The sequence below is a fragment of the Berghia stephanieae genome, chromosome 5, assembly GCF_034508935.2.
Source record: "Berghia stephanieae isolate SIO BIC M18660-M18661 chromosome 5, UCSD_Bste_1.3, whole genome shotgun sequence".
Lineage (NCBI taxonomy): Eukaryota > Metazoa > Mollusca > Gastropoda > Nudibranchia > Aeolidiidae > Berghia > Berghia stephanieae.
Genome location: NC_088364.1, coordinates 41,901,922 through 41,925,875, shown reverse-complemented (window position 1 = coordinate 41,925,875; position 23,954 = coordinate 41,901,922). Strand labels below are relative to the sequence as shown.

At 35.5% G+C, this 23,954-nt stretch overlaps 1 protein-coding gene across 7 annotated transcripts in view; it reads right to left on the bottom strand.

Annotated features, from left to right (window-relative positions):
* LOC144972945 (C-type lectin lectoxin-Lio3-like) overlaps positions 1 to 23,954 on the bottom strand; it is a 153,007-nt gene that overhangs the window by 19,094 nt on the left and 109,959 nt on the right. For 3 of the 7 annotated variants that reach the window (XM_078914790.1, XM_078914789.1, XM_078914788.1), the window contains exon 2: positions 2,306 to 2,936. In XM_078914790.1, coding sequence (XP_078770916.1) covers positions 2,306 to 2,388 — 83 coding nt within the window. In that variant the 5' untranslated portion in view covers positions 2,389 to 2,936. Of the gene's footprint in view, positions 1 to 2,305; positions 2,937 to 13,508; positions 14,926 to 16,624; positions 16,704 to 23,954 lie in introns of those variants that run through there. The other 4 variants (XM_078914787.1, XM_078914786.1, XM_078914791.1 and 1 more) reach the window with 4 other exon arrangements.

The window sequence follows — 23,954 nt, the reverse complement described above, 5'->3', positions numbered from 1 at the left end:
TGAAATTGTGAAAAATCCCCCGGAAAGCATGACGTACCTCCTATGACGAAATATGTCAGATCAAAACTACTGTCAAGATTTTTTAACGTTATCTGTTGTGCTTTGGCAAGACATGCATTTAAAAATTTGGCAAGAAAACGCGTCTTTCAAATATCGATCGATTTGAATAACTTGACTTTGCGAAGTCCCAGGTTTGAGAGTTTTTGCCAAGATGAGGTCATTTAAATCCATCGATGTTTGAAGGACGAGTTTTCTGACCAAATTATTTTTAAATGCATCTTTTTGTTTCGAGAGTACGGCATTTAACTGGTTAAAAAAACAAAACGTTTTCACGATTTTAGCTTAACGCCCAATTAAACACAGGTTATGTTTCTAAATGTGGTCCCGCCTTCTCCACTGAACACAGTCAGAATAGATTGAGTGACGGTGACGTCACTTGAGTCTCTGCTATTGTTTTTAACCGCCAGTTGGGTGATTAGATCTCACTAAATTATCTCAATCTGATTAGATAGAAATGTTTAAGGTTATTCACATATCTGTGCGTTGGTACGATTGATCCAACGGACAGAACATGTGAGTATGTCACCTAAAGGCATATCATCAATAAACTTGATTGAGTGACCCTTTTTCACATAACAAACTATAACAGCTGAAGAAAATATCATTGGATTATATGGCCTTTTTGTAAATAAAAAAGTACGTTGATCATGGAGGGGCACATAACAAACTATAACAGCTTAAGAAAATATCATTGGATTTATATGGCCTTTTTGTAAATAAAAAATTACATTGATCATGGATGCGGACATTAACTATAACAGCTGAAGAAAATATTATTGAATTATATGGCATTTTTGTAAATAAAAAATGACAAGAACATTAATTGAAAAACTATTACGCGTACAGTACCTCTCAAAAAAGAAGGGGGGAAACTAGCTGAAAAGTGCTTCTATAGATAGTATGCGCTTGGCTAAGAAACTCAGAACATTGCCATCTGGACGTATAACGGACCAACACACAAAACTATGTGTAATCTTGAACGTTTATAGTCTGGTTAATACAGTTTAGTGAGAATTACTCATAACGTTGATGACAAAAAACAATAACAAAGACCTGAGTGACGTCAACTTCGTTCTATCTATAGATAGTATGCGCTTGGCTAAGAAGCTCACAACATTGCCATCCGGAAGTATGATAATGTTGAAATCTGACAAGTCAAATTATGAATAAGAACCCAATAAAACACCAACCTGTCGGACGCCATCCAGAGATGCATTATAATCTGTCAATCTCAGATCTCAATCTGATGTGGTGGTGATTCTCCTATTATAAGCAGACTGTAGTAAATTTCAAATGCTAAATAACATGTTACGATCTTGTGGTATGACATTCAGTTTCTGTGATGTAGGTCTCTGGTTCGAATCCGGCGCAACGTACGGTACTTAGAAAATACTCTGTAATCAAATTTTCTCACCATTTTCGGTGTAAAATTAATACTTTGCCAGTGATGGCGTTGTCGGAAAAAAAGAAATGTTGTGTCGCCTTATAGATAGAACGAAGTTGACGTCACTCAGGTCTTTGTTATTGTTTTTTTTGCCAGCCACACATTCATGAGTAATTCTCACTGAACTGTATTATCCAGACTATAAAAGTTCATGGTTACACATAGATTTCTGTGTTTGTCAGTTATACTTCCGGATGGCAATGTTCTGAGCTTCTTAGCAAGCGCATAATATCTATGGACGTCATGTTAAAGTCTTGCTATTGGCTTTGAGGGCCATTGTAAGTAGTGGATATTGCGTCAAATAAAATTTCACTTTTTATAATGTATTTTCTTTGATGAATTAACTACATGTCCTCTATAAATGCTTCTTTGATTTTGCAAAATCGTTTTAGATCAAACAACATTTTATACTCAATTTCGCTTACGAAAGTTGTGAAATGAAAACAACAGAATAAATACAGTCCATTCATGTATTGTTCCATGGTCAATGCGTGTTTATGTCGTTTTGAACCGCAATCCTTAATGCTCTTAAAAAACACATATTTAAAATTTTGTCCATAACTTGTCCTTCAAATACGAGTTTTCGGACCAATATTCTAAATATGTGGGGGTTTTTTCAGAATGCGACATAATTCTACATTCCTTTTTCACTTTTATAAGCTTCTTTCCGCCGCGTGATTGGTGGTTGTCAAAATGTATATTGTATATCCATAATCACTTTGTTTAAAAAAAGGACCATATTCTCTAATTTGAACACTAAATTATCTAAGCACTAAATTATATAAAACCGTGTATATTTACCTGTTACTGTTGTATCTCTCAGCGTGGATAAAGCTGCCCACATTGTGTGGGACTTCACTCTCCTCAGGCGACGGCCAGTACATCTTTCAAGTGTCAAAGGGGAATTCAATCTCTCAAAACAACAAACGTCCTTAAATGTTCTTATTTCAATGAACTCTTGGATCTATTGAGCCACTTGTAGAATTAAGTCAAAAGCAAATGTTGATTCAGACGTTGTATGACTGATATCTCTCACTCTTTAATTTAAAATGTTTTGAGGACGTCGAAAAAGCCCTTAGCTTTCAATTAATTTACAATTCACATCAATCAACTGTCATTGAATTTCAGTTCGCTGTCCAATAAATATAATTTGATAATCACATAACTTGAGTGTAAGTATTAATGGTTTGTTTTTATGATATGAAATATGCAAAATAAACAATGATTACGTATGCTTTTTCAGTGTCAAAACTAAAGACTACAAACACAATTATTCTATTTCAGGGTTTGAGATAGAATCAGGGGTGCACCAAAATCCAGCTTTATACCCAGGATAGTCATCAAAAGTCTTCCAAAACGAAATCACCGTTTCGTTTATTACGTAGCCAGTTTTATCTATGGAAACGAATTAGTTTCTGTGTTTAGCGTAATCCTGAAAGAGAAAAAGAAAAAAGAAAATAATATCATTTTGGAAACAATGCAAGAACATGCTTGTTATTTTGCATGCATGTAGGTAAGTGATAGTTACGTTCTTACGACAAACTTAAATCAAATTATAGCTTGGGCTTATTTCTTGCATATTGTCGTAATGAAATAATTTAGTTTTGTTGTTGTATCATTGTCCTATTCAAAGGACCACCCGGTGTTTTTTATATGTTTAGAATTAGTTGTTGTTATCGTCTAGGGAATATGGTGAGTCTGTTTGATTACACAGTTATGTCGCATCACATCAGGTAGATCTTTCTTGGGCGTTTGTATAGTGTAATACGCTATTGATGTGCTCAAAGCGCTTTGAGTGGGTTCCCAAGCCAACAACAACGCTTAATTTTTGGGACAAGACATGGCGCGCAATTATTTTAAAGACACAACGATGTTACCGGTCAGGTACCCATTCCTCCGCCTCCCCTTTCAGTTATAAAACACTAATGTAGGGTAGATATTCAGTGAAAATATGTGTAACGTGAGATAAGATAATCGAAACGAACGTTGGCGTCGTCAACAAGTGTAAAAAGGTACGGATCATGGATTATTTATTTCACCATTAATAGGCGGGTTTCGATCCCAATCATATCGATGCTTCCCCTTTCATTGTGGAAACGTTAGTTACCGCCACGATAAAATCTTGGTACTATGCAGGAATGAAGTATTTATAATGAGGAACATTGAGTTTATAAAGTTAGTTTGTGCCACTATCTGGTCTTGTGGTATGACACTCGCTTTCGGATCGGAAGTTCTTGGATTCGAGTTCCGCTATCAGCAGCGCATAGTTGAGTCCTTGGAAAAAGCTCTTAAATCGTGTTCTCTTACGGTAATGACGTGTAAAATGAGTACCTGGCCGTTAAGAACGTTATTTCTGTCGTAAAAAATCATTAGAGTATAATATCGCCTAACGAGCGTCACGTCTTGTCCTACATGTTAAATGTTGTTGTTGGCTCGGGGGCCTTGGTGAAGCGCTGTGAGCACGTTCAGTGAATATTGCGATATATAAATGCCCACGTTTTTTTTAAAAAACTAGAATGAGAAAATTTAACGATTTTAAAGGTTACCAATCAAAACCCAGTTTCTTCAATGGTGATGGCATTCATATATTTTAACTCAAATGTCATAAGTTATGCTTAAACTTGAATTTTAAAAAACAGGTTCACCTCGATCTTATACTGTTTTGAGGCGATAGGTCGCATTTAGGTCTGCAGTTAAAACAAAATAAATGTATTATGTATCTATTATTGAATTGAGAAAATATCAAAGCGAGTAATGGTAGCACGTCTGACTGGTAATCAGAAGGTCTGGGGGTTTTTGGGTATGCGTTTTTTGTCTTTGTATTTTTCTTTCTGGCACCGTTTCATACACACTTGTTTAGATCTTTATATATTTGCTATAACACCTCCGTATCATTTTGTCTCTCTGTCAAAATATGGGTCAGATTAAAAAGTGGTATCTGACCGATATTTATGTTGTACGCAAACAAATAAATTATGGTAGCATAGTCCACTCAAATCTACAACATTTGATAATAGTAATAATAATAATAATAATAATAATAATAATAATAATAATAATAATAATAATAATAATAATATAATAATAATAATAATAATAATAATAATAATAATAATAATAATAATAATAAAATAATAATAATAATAATAATAATAATAATAATAATAATAATAATAATAATAATATAAAATTAATAATAATATGTAATAATATAATAATGATAAAATAATAATAATATAATAATATATAATAATAATAATAATAATAATAATAATAATAATAATAATAATAATAATAATAATAATAATAATAATTAATAATAATAATAATAATAATAATTAACAATAATAATAATAATAATAATAATAAGAATAATAATAATAATAAATAATAATAAAAAAAAAATAATAATAATAATAATAATAATAATAATACGATTTTTTACCGATATCGGTAACATTGACCTCGAGGAACAGCTTTGTAGATCAGTCTTTCGGCACTCAGGTTAATAATATAATTATTCCCGACCTCAGTCAAAAAATCGCATGAATAAATCAAGTTAAACGGTTAAATCAAGTCTAACTATTAAAGGGTTAATTTGGCAATCCACTCGATAGAACTAAGAAACCACGCATGAAAATTACAACATCAAATATGGTAGACGCCTTATGGCCCCATTTGTCTGTAACCTCTTAACTAAAAAAAAAACCCGGTCAAATTCCCGACACATACATTTATAGCTTGTGTAAATAATTTTATATGTAAAATATAAGATCACAGAGAGCATGATATTGCGCTATTAAAAGGCTGTATTTCACATTATGACTTATTTTATTTCCCTGTCCTTGTCTGAAGACAACCAGCAAGCACTGTCTACAGTAGTATCAAGTGGCGGCGCCCTAGAAAGAAGGTAGATAGTAATTTGTACTGCTTAATTCATGGCGTAGAGACTTGACAAACTTCGGCTCAATAGACTAGTGATTATATTAATAAATGACTTATTTACTACAAGACTCGGCGTAAGCATCTAATTTTGACTAGACTACATGCCTTGCGCACAAACAGATTTTAATGACAGTGTGCGTTATAGTCAAATCATGCATCTGGCTGGTGAAGCCTATGAATAAAAGATGACCTCTTATAGAATAAATGAAGTTGATATCACTTTGCTCTTTCTTATCGGTTTTATGACCACTAGTTGGATGATAAGTTCTCATCAGAGTTATTCAATCGGACCTTATAATTTTGTATATTGGCCCGATTGATATTGCGGACAGAACTGGTGACTATTTTACTAAAACGCATGCAATTATTAAAACAGTCTTAAACAATAAAGTGAGAATGGATCGCTCACCTGCTGGCAAAATCAACAATATACCGCAGTGTGACGTCAACCGTAATATGTAGATATCATGTTATGAAAAACTGTTTTAAATAAACAAACGTTGACTTCAAAGGGTTGCAATAACAAGAAGTTGAGGATATTATCTCTCTTCCTCACATGGCTCTCCATGTCTGGGGTCAGGAGTTACATGATAAGGCCGTCTAACGATGGGGTTTCCACTGCTCATTAAGGCATTCTTTGTAATAGTATAAGTATTACTTTGGCGATCTACGTACAGTCAATAGGATGGGGTTATGTGGCTTTGTGCTTTCGTGATATGACATTCGTGTTTGGACGCGTAGGTTCTTGGTTCGAGTCCAGCTCTGGACATCGCAAAGTTGAGTCCCCTTGTAAAGCGCTTTAAGCACATTTAGTGAATATTGCACCATATGAAGGCTCTGGCAATTTTGTTGGGTTTTTTAATGGTTTTTTAATTCTTAATGTTTTTGTTTTTTTACCAAAGCGAGGGTCATTTCAATCGATCGATATTTGAAGGACAAATTTTCCGGCCAAATTTTTAAAATAGTGTTTTTCCAGAGACCCGCAGTTAACTGGACTCGTGTGTTCTTCACACACTTGGGACCCTTGACAATGGATTTATTCCAGTCCTCTGTAGAACGAAATAGATTGCATAAATAACTGTGCTGCTTTGTGGTCTAGTGGCATAATACTTACCTCCAGATCGGTAGGTCCCGGGTCCTACCGTTGCCATCGTAAACTTATAGCCTGATACTGAACAAAACATTACGTCAAAATACAAGTTTTTGACCACAAAAGAAAACAGTCATGAGTTGCATTCAATAGTTCAACCAATGAAATAACTTGTTTCCTTGAGCTATAATAACGACAACTCACCAGACGCTACACAAACCTAAAAAATGACGTCAAACTATAAGTCCTAGAGGGCTCTAGTGTCATGCTTTAAGTTGACGATGGCTACGGTCCGACTCCCGCCCAAAGCGGTGCAAAAATTGAGTCCATGAAAAAACTCTTGATTCACATTCTCATACTGTAGTGTGTAAAATGAGTTAATAGCGTTGTCTCCGTCGAAAAAAGTGCACTGTCGCCTTACAAGCGTAATGTTTTGTCCCAAATGTGAAGTTTTGCTTTTTTTATCGGGGACCACGCTTTGAGCGCTTTTAGTGAATATAGGATTCAATAGTCTGATGTCACGTCCGCCCAGCAACCAGCAGCTTGATTCTAAACAAAGACCATCGATACTTTTTGTTCTTCATGCTGGCTAGAAAATTTTCATGTGTCATGTGATCAGAATGTATAAAAGTCAAAACATGATCAGATTTATAATGATTTTCTCCTCTGGATACACTTACTTTTATGCTCGTCGGAGAAGTATTTCATAAGGGCAGTAATGGAGATATTGGCGTCCGCCATTGTTTCGATAGTTTAGAACCAGTTATTTTGCGTCATTATGAGGGAAGTGTCGTCACGACTGTTGAACCCTATTGCCCTACATAAATGTTCAAGTTTTCTGTACAATTCCTATTGTGAGTCTTAACTTTATACTCCGCTATCCAATCAATGCTAATTGAATTGGGATTCGCCTTGGAGAAATTCCTGGATCTAAGGTACGAACAAAAACAGATGTTAACCACATTTTATTTTTTTTACTTTTCCTCCTAAAATGATATTATTTGAAACAAACATTCTCCAAATTCTTTATTTTGTCAAAATAAATAAGAATGTGATGGATGAGATATTATCTCATTCGTCTGTAGTGTTTCATTCATCCTGTTTTGTTGATAAAGGGGAAACCCGAAACGTCCATTTTATCTGTTTTCGTATATCAAATTGAAGCTTACATTCAATTTTTCATTGTTATTTATTTCGTCGAGATTCGAGCAGCAACATTTATCTACATTATTTTGTCAAATAAATTCGGAAACTGCGAGTAGCATCGTTATTTTTTAATTCTATCAGAAGATTTGATCTTCGAGAGGAGTGCATGGAAAACTGGGTTGAGTGGAGTTTTTTTTCTGCTATTTGTTTTATTTATTTGTTTGTCGTTTGTTTATTTTTGTCTTATTCTTTTGGATTTTATTTGTTGTTTGTTGTTGTTCTTGTTGTCGTCGTTGTTGCTTTATGATAAAGCCTGCTTTTCAGAATGGGAATATCTTAAGCACATAAAGGCGCTACTATTATAAAATCAATGAATTTGACGTCACTCGTCTCTTTGTTATTGTTTTAACTGCCAGTTGGATGATTAGTTCTCACTAGATCCTTTCAATCAGACTATAAATGTTAAAGGTGATGTGTGTTGGCACGTATTTTCGGGTGACAGAACTGGTGAGTATTTCACTTTAACGCATAATATCAATAAGAAATTATGGGAGCAACTTATCTATTTTTCACAACATTCGAAAACACACACACACACACACACACACACACACACACGCATATATATATATATTTATATTTATATTTATATTTTTTTATATACGAATTAAAGAGGGACGTGATTTTCAACAATACATACATAAAGTTCGTTGAGGATCTTAAACCTCAAATCTAGTTACCCCAACATCTTTTCTTTATGGGAAATAGACAGCTTTTAAAGAACCTCATTAAACCGATATCATAATAGCAAAGTAATAAAATTGTTATAATATCTAATAGAAAAATGCAGAGACTTATCATGATAAAGTTATTATTATTATTATTATTATTATTATTATTATTATTATTATTATTATTATTATTATTATTATTATTATTATTATTATTATTATTATTATTATTATTATTATTATTATTAACCAGTTAACTGCAATGTCGTACTCTGGAAATACGTATTTTAAATATTCGGTAGGAAAACTCGTGCTTCAATTATCGATCGATTTAAATGACCCTCATCTTGGCAACAACGAAAAAAACTCTCTAACCTGGCACCTCGCGAAGGTCCCAGGTTTGAGAGTTTTTGTCAAAATGAGGCTCATTTATATCGATCGATTTTTTGAAGGACGAGTTTTCTGCCAATTTTTTTAAAATATACGAGTCTTTCCAGAGTACGACAGGTAACTGGTTAAATTATTTGGATAAGCATGTCGAGGTTCCTGACCTGTAAACATAAACAAGAGATATTTTCGTAAACAACATCTGTTTGGTGATATGATTCAATGGAGATGTATCTCTGCCGTACTCTGAGAAACAATTTTTTAAAAAATCTGGCCACAAAATCTCGTCATTCAAATATCGATCGATTATAAATACCTTCGCTTTGTTAAAAACTCTCAAACCTGTCTTGTAAAAAAACTATCGAACCCTGGACTTCCCTGAAGTCCCAGGTTTGAGAGTTTAGTAAGACGGGGGTAAGTGTAACCGATTGATATTTATTTGAAAATATTGTGCAACTAATCATCTGGTTTCAGAGAGATGACATCTTTTTTTCCAACCTAAATAAATGCTTGTCGTCTATAAAGATCACCCATTGACGCTCTTTTGCGTCACTTAATCATGAGAGCTTGCTATACAGCCTACTATTGATTAGCAAAAATTAGCAGCATACTGCAAAGCGCTTGTAAGGCCAGTCATTGGGTACGCAGCATCAGTTTGGGACCTTTCAACAACTTTATTGAGAAGGTACAAAGATGCGCTATCCGCTATATAACATCGTCTGATACTGTCCAAAGTGAATGACCACAAAAGAAATTAAAACGTGACTTGTATTCATAGTTCAACAAATAGGCTTCAACAGTCGTGACGTCACTTCCCTCGTAATGACGTATCGTAACTTAGTAACTGGTTCTAAACTATCGGAACAATGGCGGACGCCCTTATGAAATATTTCTCCGACGAGCAAAACAGTGTATCCAGAGGAAAAAAACATTATAAATATGATCATGTTTTAACTTTTAACATGTGAAAAAGTTCTAGCCAGAATGAAGAATAAAAAGTACCGATTTTCTTTGTTTATAACCAAGCTGCTCGTTGCTGGGCGGACGTGACATCAGACTATTGAATCCTATTATGAGAGCATTTGTTTCCTTGAGAACAACTAACAACAACTCACAAGTCGGTGAGCGTAACCTTCGTAAACTCATTGCCTGTTACTGTCCAACAAATGACCTCAAAAGACAAGTATTTGGTCACAAAAGAAAACAAATCGTGAGTTGTATTCAATAAGTTCAACCAATGGGATCACTTGTTTTCTTGACCATAACTAAAAACAACTCACTAGGCGATCATGGTTACACAAAGTTTTGTGTGTTGGTTCGTTATACTTCCAGATGGCAATGTTGTGAGTTCCTTAGCCAAGCGCATACTATCTATAGTCCAAAAATGACGTCAAAATATGGGTCTTACTGGGGGTTAGTGCGTAGCCTTCGCAAAGTTATGGCCTGATACTGACCAAAAAATGACGTCAAAATGCCAGTCTTTTGCCACAAAAGAAAACAAATCGTGAGTTGTATTCAATAGTTCAACCAATGAAATAACTTGTTTCCATGAGCTCTACTAACGACAACTCACAAGAGGGTGCAAAAACCAAATAATGACGTCAAACTGCCAGTCCTTTTGGATTTCAGTATCAGGCTATAACATAACGATTGCTACGGTTAGTGTCAGGCTATAGACAGAATGCGCTTGGCCAAGGAGTTCACAACATTGCCACCCGGAAGTATAACGGACCAACACACAAACTCTGTGTAGCCATGAACTTTTATAGTGTGGTTAATACAGTTTAGTGAGAACAACTCACAAACGCGGATGGCAAAAACAATAACAAAGGCCTGAGTGACGTCATCTGCATACTATCTATAGATAGTATGCGCTTGGCTTAGAAGCTCATAACATTGCCATCCGGAAGTATAACGGACCAACACACAAATCTGTGTGTATCCATGAACGTTTATAGTCACGTTAATACAGTTTAGTGAACATTACTCATAAACGTGGATGACAAAAAACAATAACAAAGACCGGAGTGACGTCATCTTCGAACTATCTATAAGTTAAAGATGGCTAAGCGTTGAGGCAGTAATCTATAATTGACATCAGAAGACAAGTCCTAGTGTCAGGCGAGAAGTTAACGGAGGCTACGAGTACTCGGTCTTTTGGTTCTCGGATCAATAAAGATAGTTCTCACTAAAATGTATAGATAGAACGAAGTTGACGTCACTCACACTTTTGTTATTGTTTTTTGCTGGGTTTGTTTTGTTTTTTTTTTGTTTTTTGTTTTTTTGGGAAGAGGGGGGGGGGGGCGCCGCCCATGTTTATGAGTAATTCTCACTATGCTGTATTTTTTACCAGACTATGGATAGTATGCGCTTGGCTTAGACGCTCATAACATTGCCATCCGGAAGTACAACGGACCAACACACAAACTGTGTGTATCCATGGACGGTTATAGTCGGGTTAATACAGTTCAGTGAGCATTACTCATAAACGCGGATGGCAAAAAACAATAACAAAGACCTGAGTGACGTCATCTTCGAACTATCTATAGATAGTATGCGCTTGGCTAAGAAGCTCATAACATTGCCATCCGGAAGTATAACGGACCAACACACAAAACTGTGTGTATCCATGAACGTTTATAGTCGGGTTAATACAGTTCAGTGAGCATTACTCATAAACGCGGATGGCAAAAAACAATAACAAAGACCTGAGTGACGTCATCTTCGAACTATCTATAGATAGTATGCGCTTGGCTAAGAAGCTCATAACATTGCCATCCGGAAGTATAGATAGTATGCGCTTGGCTTAGAAGCTCAAAAGATTGCCATCCGGAAGTATAACGGACCAACACACAAAACTGTGTGTATCCATGAAAGTTTATAGTCAGGTTAATACAGTTCATTGAGCATTACTCATAAACGCGGGTGGCAAAAACAATAACAAAGACCTGAGTGACGTCATCTTCCCACTATCTATAGATAGTTCGAAGTTGACGTCACTCAGCTCTTTGTTATTGTTTTTTGCCATCCGCGTTTATGTGTAATTCTCACTAAACTGTATTTACCAGCCTGTAAACTATTATGGTTACACACAGTTTTGTGTGTTGGCCAATTGTACTTCCGGATGGCAATGTTGTGATCTTCTTAGCCAAGTGCATACTATCAATAACGAACCAACACACAAAATTTTGTGTAACCATGATCGTGTATAGTCAGGTTAATACAGTTTAGTGAGAATTACTCATAAACGCGAATTTCAAAAAGCAATAACAAAGACCTGAGTGACGTCATCTTCATACTATCTATGGTGTTCACTGTTTTGAACAATTTTACCTACAGATAGTACGGAGTGACGTCATTCAGGTCTCTGATATTGCTTTTTGTCATCCGCGTTTATGAGTAATTGACACTAAATTGTATTAACGAGACTATAGATAGTATGCAGATGACGTCACTCAGGCCTTTGTTATTGTTTTTGCCATCCGCGTTTGTGAGTTGTTCTCACTAAACTGTATTAACCAGACTATAAAAGTTCATGGTTACACAGAGTTTGTGTATGGTCCGTTATACTTCCGGATGGCAATGTTGTGAACTCCTTGGCCAAGCGCATTCTATCTATACACGTCCAAGATTACACATAGTTTTGTGTGTTGGTCCGTTACCTCCAGATGGCAATGTTGTGAGCTCCTTAGCCAAGCGCACACTATCTACTGAGTCTTATGTTTTGTTTGTTTTATTGCAGTGGGTTTTTTTGGGGGTTTTTTTTTTTGGGGGGGGGGGGTGGAGGTTGAATTTGTTGTTGTTGTTGTTTGGGTTTTTTAAAAATTTTGTTCGCTTTTTTTTCTTTGGGAAGGGGGGGGGGGGGGGTGAAGATAGATAGAACGACATTGACGTTAATCAGTTCTTTGTTATTGATTAAGTCAGCCATTTTTATAAGTAGCTCTCACTAAATTGTATCAGTCGGACTATAAACGTTTAAACACAGAGTTTTGTTGATTGTACGGAATATCCAGCTGGTATTATGAGCTTTTTTTAGTTAACGCCTAGCATCAATAGACATAATATTCCAAACTTATTAGGAATCCAAACGCAAGAGGAGTAAAAAGGTATATGTGATAACCACCTCAAAAAGTTATTATGCCGAGATAAAATAGATAAATTAAATTTAATTAATATAGATAGTTGCTGCCGCAATGAAAATGTCGTCATTAATATTTTGGTCAGAAAACTCATCCTTCATGTTATATCGATTGATTTAAATGACCCTCATCTTGGCAACATCTCTCTGAAGAGAAGTTTGAGAATCCCAGGTTTGAAAGTTTTTGCCAAGATGAATGTCATTTTAATCGATCGATATTTGAAGAACGAGTGTTTTGGCCAAAATGTTAAATACGTGTATATTTTCTGAGTCCGGCAGTATGGAAGTAGAGTTGAAGAGTATTTTATATTATGCTGAAAGTTAAATCTCTAACCAAAACATGAAATTTGGATTAACTGGGTTTTATTTAGATTAAATAATAGAGATCCATCAAAGGGCTTAAATACAAAATGTTATCTCTCTGATCATTTTAATCTGGTATTAATATTTATTTTTTCGCATCCACTTCAATACCACATAATACCATATAGAATCGGTTGGTCACATAATAAATCTAAATTAGTTCATGTCGACTAAAAAACAAAAACGAAAGAACAATGATCACGACTATCAATTAATTCTTTATTTTCTTTTCAATCATAGCGGCTATTTACAATCAAGGGTTCTCAGTTATAATTACACAAAGCAACTGATTTTATCTAATTATTAATTACCCACCATACCTCAATTTTGAGCTTTTCTCTCTTAGAGAAATATTTATCTTATTAAAATCGCTACCGCTATATTTAACCCTTAATGTTAAGTAACTTAATGTTAAGTAACACCCATATGTAAAGCAATGGGGGCGATCTATTCATGTTATCGTCCAACCTCGTCATCGATCACATGATTTGTTGCTGTACAACGATTGGACAATTCTCAATAAATATGTAAACACGCTGATGTGTTTATGAAAGTTGCAACATACCCGAGTCATGCTTTGCAAAATGACCAATTGTGACGGTGGATATTTCTCAAATTGAACACTTTTCACTATCAGGGTCATTTTGAGCACACTTTGCAATGTGACCAATGACCTCGAGCACATGAAAAGGTAATTTAGTTCATCCCCATTGTTTTTATCTTCCGTATAATCTACCATATAGATAGAATGCGGTTGGCCAAGGAGTTCACAACATTGCCATCCGGAAGTATAACGGACCAACACACAAACTCTGTGTAACCATGAACTTTTATAGTCTGGTTAATACAGTTTAGTGAGAACAACTCACAAACGCGGATGGCAAAAACAATAACAAAGGCCTGAGTGACGTCATCTGCATACTATCTATAAGCACTTTTTAACTTTTCACCCTAAAATGAGAAATATTAATTTCTTCAAAGCGCTACCGCCATATATTCAACGCTTAATCCTCCCTACATTGGCACATCACGCAATTGTTTTCATCTATGTTATAACCCACCATACCACAATCAAGATCACAAATTATTGGTGAGCATACCGTTGCTGATGATGTTGGCTTAATCGTTGTACTAAGACTAACATTTGCTGGGTATTGGCACACAAAATAATTGAAGTTTTCGCTGAATGCCAAGTCATTTGTCTGGCAGTAGTATTGATGCCAACTCCCATAAGGTGTATGAATTGTGGCGCACTCATCTTCCCGATTGCGATCATCGTGTTCATTAGGATATAGCGATTCTTCGGTTAGAGACCAGCTATTCCAAGTCAAGGGAGAACCGTCTTCCCATTGGAAGATGCTTCTTTCTTTGTTTCTTACGCTTAAGCCAATCCAAAATTCATGATAGTTTCCGACATTTTCTGTCAAGTGCTGGGCCAGGAAGTGGTTGATTTCCCTTGTTTTAGGCATGGCCAAAATGCCATTGTCTTTTTCGCAAATCATTTTAGCGTGGTCATAGTCGAAAGCATCCAAATGAATCTTAAAGCAAGTTTCGCCGAATATCTTTAGATATCTATCCCTTTTCAGATTGGGTGGACAGTTATTGACACTCACAGTTGAACCTGGGATTTTAAAAATTATAATGAATATGTGAACAACCACGTCAATATGGCAATACATCGGAGTGCATTAGATGGAGAAAATTGGTTTTTAAATTTAAGTTTAATTTTTTGAAGTCTAAGAAAGAAACTATTCCTTGCTACAGCGAATGCATTTCTTTCAACCTAAATATATAAATTAAGCTTAAAACGCAGTCTTAAGCATCAGGTTCATCCCGACATAATACCGTTTTGAGACATGTGGTCACATATTTAAGAGTATAAGAGGAACTTAAGGTGCTGCACTGAGCAATCCAGTGAGAATAATGTGTGATCTACTCGTAACTCCGTGCAAAAAATAACTTTTTACGTAGTTTTAGCACTCTTAGTCTAAAATAATGTCACTTTGCATTCAGAAGCACGTGATCCATCCCTCCAAAAAAAGGTCTTACGTTGGGGTGACTTAAATATGACATTTTGAAATACAGGTGAAATATGAAAAATATATGTTTATTGCGAACAATAGTCTTTTTTCTTATAGACACACATTTCTTGTCAAATTTAAAAACCACTTTTTAACACCTTATTCACTCCAACATTACACTATTTTGAGGTAATGGGTACAACATGTTTTGAGCTGCACCGACGAAACGGAGTGAATCGAAACAGAACTGTGTGAAAATTTAAATTCTATACAATTTAGATCGGAATGAAGTCGAGAATTTTTCTGACCCCTGTCCACCCAGCAATTAATGGGTTGCTGGGTCTCTTAGATCTGACGGAAAGTACTTTGCCATAGTCTAACGTCCTATTCCATAGGGTAGTAAGCAAATTATATTGTCTAATTCTTGCTATAGAAACCGGGATAAATTCCGGTTCCGTGGCCCTCATGGCTCTGAAGGACTGCTTTTTTTACCTCTAAATAAATACACTTGAGGATTTTCCAGCTTAAGGTTAGACAAGTTTAGGGTTCTATCAATCAATCGATGTCAAGGAATAAAGAATTCCTGGCGATTTTTTTCATCATTTTATCAATATCCAGTAGAATTATGACTAAGAAATACTTTGCATGATGATGGTCTTCAAAGTAATATTAGATCGGAAAGTAACATGCCCATACATAGATGGAAATCATTAGAAGGTCTATAATCCCCATCGCGATAGAGATATAAACAATTAAGAGAAGAAGAAGAAGCATAGAGGAGGAGGAGGAGGAGGAGGAGGAGGAGGAGGAGGAGGGGAGGAGGAGGAGAGGAGGAAGGAGGAGGAGGGGAAGAAGAAGAAGAAGAAGAAGAAGAAGAAGAAGAAGAAGAAGAAGAAGAAGAAGAAGATGAAGAGAAGGAACATGATGATGATGATGATGCTGATGATGATTACCATCGTTATCATTAATATTTGTATTATCATCATCATCATTCATCATCATCATCATCATATCAATAATAATAATAATAATAATAATAATATAATAATAATAATAATAATAATAATAATATATTATATTATTATATTATTATTATTATTATTATTATTATTATTATTATTATTATTATTATTATTATTATCATGATCATCATCACAATCATCAGCATTATAATTTTCATCGTCACCATATTAAAAAGCTTTCTTTGTTATTGAATCCAATTACTATGACGATAATGACGCCGACGATGATAACGAAGACAACGATGAACAACGCCCACTACAGATCGAGTTTACATACCTAAACCAAATACAGTAAACAAGAGAAAAAGATTCATGGTGAAAACACATTATACTTCTTCCTCTCTGAAACCTAAAAATCCAAATCAGTCTTGTAACAGTCAGAACAGGGATTGTGAGACACCAGTTGCTTGACTTTTTGCGAGACAAACGCCAGATTGTATAATATTATCATTGATAGCGTTGTATAGATTTGGTTACAAAAACCAAAAACCGAATCGTAGTATCTGTCAAATTTTGTAATATATCAGTGTGGAGTAAATGTGACCCAACGCGTCAATCTGGTATGGTGTCGGATCGGGTTAGATCGTAGCAATCGTTAACTTACAGCCTGACACTGACCAATAAATGACGTCAAAATGCCAGTCTTTGGCGTCAAAAGAAAATAAATCGTGAGTTGTATTCAATAGTTCAACCAATGGGACCAGTTATTTCCATGAGCACCACTAACGACAACTCACTAGGCTGTGCAAAAAACAAATAATGACGTCAAAATGCCAGTCTTTTTGGGTTTCAGCAAAGAGTGTGTAGGGTAACGTAGTTACCAAGAGCTCTCACTTGTCTTAACCGCAATGCTATTGTCGCGTGCCAGGCGAGACAGCGAGGTGGGTGTGCTCCGCGTGTATTATGCGCGCTAGGCTTACTGATACAATGAAGAAAATACGAGTAGAAGGCGGAAGGTGCTTGGCTTCACCAAAAGCGGGAAGTGAGAGCTCTTGGTAACATAACAATCGTTACCTACACGCTCTTTGGTTTCAGTGTCAGGCTATAGATAGTTCGAAGATGACGTCAATCAGGCCTTTGTTATTGTTTTTGCCATCCGCGTTTGTGAGTTGTTCTCACTAAACTGTATTAACCAGACTATAAAAGTTCATGGTTACACAGAGTTTGTGTGTTGGTCCGTTATACTTCCGGATGGCAATGTTATGAGCTTCTATGCCAAGCGCATACTATCTATTGATAGTATGCACTTGGGTAAGAAGTTCACAACATTGCCATCAGGAAGTATAACGGACCAACACACACAAAACTATGTGTAACCTATAGATAGAATGCGCTTGGCCAAGGAGTTCACAACATTGCCATCCGGAAGTATAACGGACCAACACACAAACTCTGTGTAACCATGAACTTTTATAGTCTGGTTAATACAGTTTAGTGAGAACAACTCACAAACGCGGATGGCAAAAACAATAACAAAGGCCTGAGTGACGTCATCTGCATACTATCTATAGTCTGGTTAATACAGTTTAGTGAGAATTACTCATAAACGCGGTTGGCAAAAAAAAACAATAACAAAGGCCTGAGTGACGTCAACGTCATTCTATCTATAACTTAACGATGGCTCCGGTTAGATGAAGAAAAGCAAATGAGTCCAAAGTCAAAATAATCAGAATTGGGGAATTTGAGTTAGTTTTTTTTTTTTTTTTTTTGTTTTTTTTTTTTTTGGGGGGGGGGGGAATTGTTTTGTTGTTTAATTTTCCGATTTGTTTTTTGTTGTTGGTATCTTTTATTTTTTGTTTTTTTTTTAATTTGTTTTTTTTTTTTAATGTTTTTTAGCTTTAGACATGAATGAAAGGAGACTATAATATTCCAACTCATTTTTTTTAAAAATAAACTTTAAAAAATATTCCAATTTAAGTATCAGGTTCATTCTGACTTAAACCGTTTTAACACGATGGATCACAAATATATGCATGGTGATGTAATCATGATGATCCATCCTGCCTTCATGCCCATGTTAAGCGCATTGTTGCCTTTTTTTAATGAACGTAGTTAGTGTATTGTAGGTTTAATGGAAAGCATCAATCATAAAAACCTGGCATATGATGCTAGGATTGCGATTTCCACCTGATGTATTTTATCATTGAGTGGTTTCCATTCAAAGATAAGTTTAAAGGTACCTCGACCTTGTCAGATAAGATATACGTTAGCTACTGTTGGCTTTTTGAGCCCGAGATGTTTTGTTTTATTTCGTCTATTTCAAAGCTGTTCTGTTAATTTTTGTTCGATACTTTTTACAGTCCGCATCTTCTAACAGCATTATTTTTCTCAGTGGATTTTCATATCTTTTTTCGACATTAAATTCGCCCTGATTTACTGCCAAATTGGATTCAGTAGTCTGATGTCACCCCGCCCGGCAACGGCGGCCATCTTGGTTCTAAAGAAAGAAAATCATTCCTTTTTATTCTTCATGCTGGCTAGAACTTTTCATATGTCTTGTGATCAGAATGTGTAAAAGTCAAAACATGATCAAATTTATGTAGTTTTTTTTTTCCCTCTGGATACGCTTTTATGCTCGTGGGAGAAATATTTCATAAGGGCGTCCGCCATTGTTCCGATAGTTTAGAGCCAGTGTTGCTAAGTTACCATGCGTCATTAGGAAGGAAGTGACGTTACGACTGTTGAAGAGTATTGAGGTCACCGTTAACAAACAAATCTAGAGGGATAAGATGTATAAATGAGTCGTCAGTTGGTGGGTTCACATACGGAACTCTTGGCGTGAAATGGAACGCAGTTGACACACATCACAGATATGGATTGACCCAGTCATGTCTAGGATTCTTGGTCATCTTCTTTATCCCATCCGCTACACCTTTGTAATTTTATCCTGATCAGTTGTAACTTTCTAAACAGAGATTTCTCTCATTTTTAAAAGAAGAACAGAAAGAAGACAAACGCTTAAAGCATAGAAGCCTGCGTTTAGTTATTGTCTGACACGTGGACTTGAATTCTGACGTTATTTATTGATGATATGCGTTTAGGTGAAATACTCACAACATCCACCAGCCTGATATACGCAAACCGTGTGTAATCTTTAAGGTTTAAAGTCTGATTGATATGATTTAGTGAGAAGTAATCACCAAAATAACTGTCTAAAATCAATAATTTAGAGCTGAGTGACGCCAATTTCGTTCCTTATATATATATATAATATATATATATATATATATATATATATATATATATATATAATATATATATATATATATATATATATATATATATATATATATATATATATATATATATATATTAGTGCAAAGCCAAGTGAGTTGTCGTTAGTATTGCTCAATGAAACAAATGATCCCATTGGTTAAGCTATTAAATACAAATCACAATGTGTAAGAAAAGTCGTGACATCAAACCGAAGCCATCGTTAACATTTACGATGGCTACGATCAAACCCTCTACTTTTGATTCCCAAATTCTTTAGGAGGGTCTATGTAACCAGTACTTATAATGTTAAGGTTATATAAAGGTGACATATCTATATCAGTAGCAGGATGTATACGCAGATTCTTAGGATTACGGAACGAAAAGCAGCGAGGATGGATCATCTTTATTGACGACCAGCATATATAATATGTAGACAAGAAAATATGACACCATCACTCTGACACCAGAAGATGAATTACACAAGGTATGTATCCAGTCCCCCAGAAGAGTGGTTTTACACTTCCAATGAAATAGGAAAATATATTTTGACATCACAACATTCATCCCTCATTTTCGTTTTTTTTAATGGTCAAAGACTTGTCTCTTGACGTAATTTTTCGGTCAGTGCAGGTCTATGGTTTTACGAAGGCTACGGATAGAACCATAAGATCATTGGAGTTGAAGATTGTTCTAGTTTCTGTTTAAATTAACCGTAACAATGTTTGTTATCCTTTGGATAGGACGATAATAAAAAGATCAATCAGTCTCAGCTAACCAATCACTGCTTAGGAAAAAATTCATCAGATTACAACAGCCTTTCGCCTGGGCATTCCGTGAATAACGGCATATAGATAATCTAGCAAACATCTGAATTACATTACATTGGGTCACCTATTAAGAATCCTGACGTTTGAGACCTAACTGAGTGATATTTGAAGAACATATATATAGTGTATGGGTGCATGCTTGTAAATTTGTGTGTGCGTATGTGTGTGTGTTTGTGTGTGTTTGTGAGTGCGTTTTCTTTCTTAAACTTTTGGGGTTTTTTAAACAAGGGTGGGTGCGTCAGGTGGGTTTTTCTCTTTTGCCGTTTGTGTTATTGTTGGATTCTCTGTTTTGTTTTTGTTTTTTTTTTTTTTTTGTGGGTTTTTTTAGTAAGTGTGTGTGTGTGTGTGTGTGTGTGTGTGTGTGTGCTTGCTTGTGTTTGTGTGTTTGAGCGAGTTTGATTTACTTCATTTATTGTGATTCAGATTTTCAGATTTCAGAATGATATATTATAGATATCGGAGATATATCGTGGAAGTTCACAAAGAATAATCTAAAAACTAGACAAGTTAATAAAATCATTCATATAATTCTTGGGTGTCACAATGCTTTTGACAACATTGAGCGGTGCGTAATTCTATATAAATCTATTTTTAAACATGCCAACGGCAATATTTAATTGGCGCTAACGAGTTCCGTTTGTGAAAGTGAAAGCATTTTGTTTTTTCTTACCGAACAAAATCAACAATCTGGTTATCATTCCTCATGCCAAGATTAAGGCATTTCAATGATTTCCTTTTGTTTCCGCTGTATTGTCATGACACGAGCTTTTAATTTTGCTTCTTGATAGTGTTTAATAGTTTGAAATGGAGTACATTAAAGGATCGTGGTCTTTAAATCGTTAACCGCTGTGGGACATGCACAAAATACACATAAAACGGCAGGTCTAAAAATCAAACTCAATACGCTACAATAGTCGTAACGTCACTTCCCTCGTAATGAGGCATGGTAACTTAGTAACTGGCTCAAAACTATCGGAACAATGGCGGACGCCCTTATGAAATATTTCTCCGACGAGCATAAAAGCGTATCCAGAGGGGGAAAAAACATTATAAATCTGATTATGTTTTGACTTTTACACATTCTGGTCAGAAGACTTATGAAAAGTTCTAGCCAGCATGAAGAATAAAAAGAAACGATTTCCTTTGTTTAGAACCACGATGGCCGCCGTTGCTGGTCGACGTGACATCAGACTATTGAATCCAATTATGGGCTTACTTTAACATTGTTGTCATGGACAATAAAATACTTGGCGTTGGTGTGAGAGTATTTCCATTACAACAATGAGACCCTTATCAGGTTGGGTTATCAGACCTGAAAATAAGTACACGTCAAACATGCAGAAGAATAGCAGATTGTTAACATGGCATTTCTCACCCACCAGGTTAATCTGGTATCACTATTACTACTACTACACTACTACTTCTACTACTACTACTACTACTACTACTACTACTACTACTACTACTACTACTACTACTATTACTACTACTACTACTACTACTATACTACTACTATTACTACTACTACTACTACTACTACTACTACTACTACTACTACTACTACTACTACTACTACTACTTCTTCTTCTTTTTCTTCTCCTTCTTAATTAACCATTGTAGTTTTGGCCAATCAAAACATGGAAAATGTGACACACCTTCAAACGTGCTCGGACAAACATGGTTGGTTTTTTAAAAACAGTAACGTGAATGAAATCGACCCCTCTCTCTGATCATTGTTATTGTTATTAAACTGCCAAATAGGTGACTAGTTATCACACGATTTTCTCGAATAGATCACAACGTTTACGTTTACAGATTGTTATCTGTGTTGGTTCTATAGATAGAACGAAATTGACGTCACTCAGCTTTTTAATCTTGTTTTGAGCCAGGCATTTTTATGAGGAGCTCTCACTCAATTGTGTTAAATCAGACTACTATAGATAGTATGCGCTTGGCAAAGAAGCTCATAACATTGCCATCCGGAAGTATAACGGACAAACACACATAACTGTGTGTATCCATGAACGTTTATAGTCAGGTTAATACAGTTCAGTGAGCATTACTCATAAACGGGGATGGCAAAAAACAATAACAAAGACATGAGTGACGTCATCTTCAAACTATCTATAGATAGTATGCAGATGACGTCACTCATGCCTTTGTTATTGTTTTTGCCATCCGCGTTTGTGAGTTGTTCTCACTAAACTGTATTAGCAAGACTATAAAAGTTCATGGTTACACAGAGTTTGTGTGTTGGTCCGTTATACTTCCGGATGGCAATGTTGTGAACTCCTTGGCCAAGCGCATTCTATCTATAGATCGACTGAAGATGGCGTCTCTCAGGTCTTTGTTTTTGCTTTTTTTCCATCCGCGTTTATGAGTAATTCTCACTAAACTGTATTATCCAGACTAGAAAAGTTCATGGTTACATATAGTTTTGTGTGTTCGTCCGCTATAATACCGGATGGCAATGTTATGAGCTTCTTAGCCAAACGCATACTATCTATATAAGCGTGTAAGGTTACACGAAGGTTTTGTGTTGGAACGGAATATCCAGCTAGCATTTGTATGACTTTTTTAAAAAGTAAACGCATAGCAGCAAGCGGTAGAACAGTGAGTATTTTACTTTGACACATACCATCGATTGTAAAACCTGTTAAGTTCGCATAGTTTGCCAATCACTGCCATTGTTTACATTATGAATGAGGACTGTCCGAGAGGCGTGGTTATGTTCCCTTCCACTTGGTGCTTATTATGTGAAGTGTGTTGGACCGTAGCCATCGTTAACTTAATAATATAGCCTGACACGAGAATCCTCTAGGATTTGTAGTTGACGTCATTTTTTTTAGGTTTGTGCCACGTCTAGTGACTTGTTAGTTGAGCACAAGGTAACAAGTGATTCCATTGGTTGAACTATTGAATACAACTCACGATTTGTTTTCTTTTGTGGCCAAAGACTTGTCTTTTGACGTAATTTTTTGGTCAGTGTCAGGCTTCAAATTAACGTTGGCTCCGGTTGGACAGGACTTAGAGACATTTCCCATGTCTTGTTTTGTTTTGTCTTTGTTTTTTGTTTTTTTGTTTGTATTTTTGGGGGTTTTTTTTGTTTATTTGTTTGATTGGATTTTTTAAAATTTTCTTTTGTTTTGTTTTGTTGTTTTGGCTTGTTTGTTTTTCTGTTATGTTTTTTTTTTTTTGGTCTTATTTTTTTTTCTTTGTCTTTTTTATAATATATATCTTTATCATTGACACGATGATTTTGGTTAATCTTACGTGACATTACCTCACCGCAATAAGTTTAAATCTAAAAAAAACTGACATTCACCTTTATCACATCAAACATTCGCTTCCCAAAAACAGACGAAAGTTTTTGTTCTTGTATTATCGTTATCGGAACGCAACAGAGGTGAAGGGTCTGAAGACATATGAGCTGATGTCACGGTGATATCGTCTGAAGACAATAGAGAATAAAAATTTTTCGCGGCGGTGGTGGGGTTCGAACCTGCGACCTTATTGGCACGACAACTCCGCCTGGCAGGTGAGAGCGTGGCTCTACCGTGTGAG